This window comes from Muntiacus reevesi, chromosome 1 (genome assembly GCF_963930625.1).
Source record: "Muntiacus reevesi chromosome 1, mMunRee1.1, whole genome shotgun sequence".
Lineage (NCBI taxonomy): Eukaryota > Metazoa > Chordata > Mammalia > Artiodactyla > Cervidae > Muntiacus > Muntiacus reevesi.
Genome location: NC_089249.1, coordinates 187,090,643 through 187,092,243, shown reverse-complemented (window position 1 = coordinate 187,092,243; position 1,601 = coordinate 187,090,643). Strand labels below are relative to the sequence as shown.

Below are 1,601 nucleotides of genomic sequence, written 5' to 3'. Positions count from 1 at the left end.
GAGGTCTCTGTTCAAAGTCACCCTATCTGCATGCCTTGCCTGAACACCTATAAAAAGCCACACCCCCTCTTTACTCTTTCCCCTTACACTTGCTTTCATTTTTTCATAGTCTCTGTTACCATCTGACATGCTGTACTTTTTTATTTCCTATATTCTTTCTCCATGACTGGATTTTAGAAGAATTGGTTTTTCAGGGCAGTATACTCTGCCAAATCCAAGAACAAAATACTGAAATTAATTTTTAACCACAAAATATAAATGGTAGCATTTCAGTGATGTAAGGATGCAAAATAAACATGTCATTTTCCCCTTTCTTTTCAGTCACCTCCAAAATATGGCACAAAAGAACTTAACAAGACCTTCAGAATTTCTTCTCCTGGGATTCTCAGAGGAACCAGAACTACAACCCCTCATATTTGGGCTTTTTCTCTCCATGTATCTGATCACTGTGTTTGGAAACCTGCTCATCATCTTGGCCATCAACTCAGACTCCCACCTCCACACCCCCATGTACTTCTTCCTCTCCAACCTGTCCTTTGTAGACATCTGCTTCACCTCCACCACCATCCCCAAAATGCTATGGAACATCTACATCCAAAGCCAAGTTATAACCTATGAAGCCTGCATCATTCAGGTGTATTTTTTAATGCTGTTTGCAGGGTTGGATGACTTCCTCCTGACGGTAATGGCCTATGACCGCTTTGCAGCCATCTGTCACCCCCTGTACTACACGGTCATCATGAATCCAAAAGTCTGTAGAATTTTGGTTCTGGTTAGCTGGGCCATCAGTGTCCTGCATTCATTGTTACAGACCTTAATGGTGTTGAGACTGTCCTTCTGTGGAGAGTTGGAAGTCCCTCACTATTTCTGTGAACTCAATCAGATAGTCCGACTTGCTTGTTCTGACAGCTTTCCCAATGACTTGGTAATATACATCACAGCTGTGCTGCTGGCTGGTGGTCCCCTCACTGGAATCTTTTACTCTTACACTAAGATAGCGTCTTCCATCCACAGAATCTCATCTGCTCAGGGGAAATATAAAGCATTTTCCACCTGTGTATCTCACCTCTCAGTTGTCTCCTTATTTTATTGTACAAGCCTAGGAGTGTATGTCAGCTCTGCTGCTACCCACAGCTCCCAGTCAAGTGCAACAGCATCAATGATGTACACTGTGGTCACACCCATGCTGAATCCTTTCATCTATAGTCTAAGGAACAGAGACATAAAGAGGGCTCTGAAGACATTCTTCAGAATAGCAGCTATAAAAAGGACACTTGTCCTGAGATAAAGAAAGGCACATAATTGAAGGATTCAGAGATCTAGTGCTTGAAATTGCGAATCTTTGATCAGATTCTGTGATCTGGCTGTGAAGGTAGAACTTGCTCCTTCTATTTATTTCCTGGGATTTTCATTTCTTTTATTTCAACATCTCCATACAGTTTATGTCACTCACTTTATTGAAGTGCGTGCTCACTCTCTCACACACAAGAGTTTTTCTGTTTTATGGTTTTCTCACTTTCTCAGATTTAGAAGAAAATCTGAGAAAGAACCTTGGATCTCAACCTTGGATCTGAACAGTTGGGGAACTCCCATTATCCTAT

General features: G+C 41.6%; 1 protein-coding gene across 1 annotated transcript; it reads left to right on the top strand.

The window, feature by feature from the left end:
• The first annotated feature begins 334 nt into the window (after window positions 1-334).
• LOC136155512 (olfactory receptor-like protein OLF4) lies at window positions 335-1,288 on the top strand. The gene has a single exon (XM_065917310.1). The coding sequence runs from the start codon at window positions 335-337 to the stop codon at window positions 1,286-1,288; it is 954 nt and encodes a 317-aa protein (XP_065773382.1).
• The last annotated feature ends 313 nt before the right edge of the window (window positions 1,289-1,601 follow it).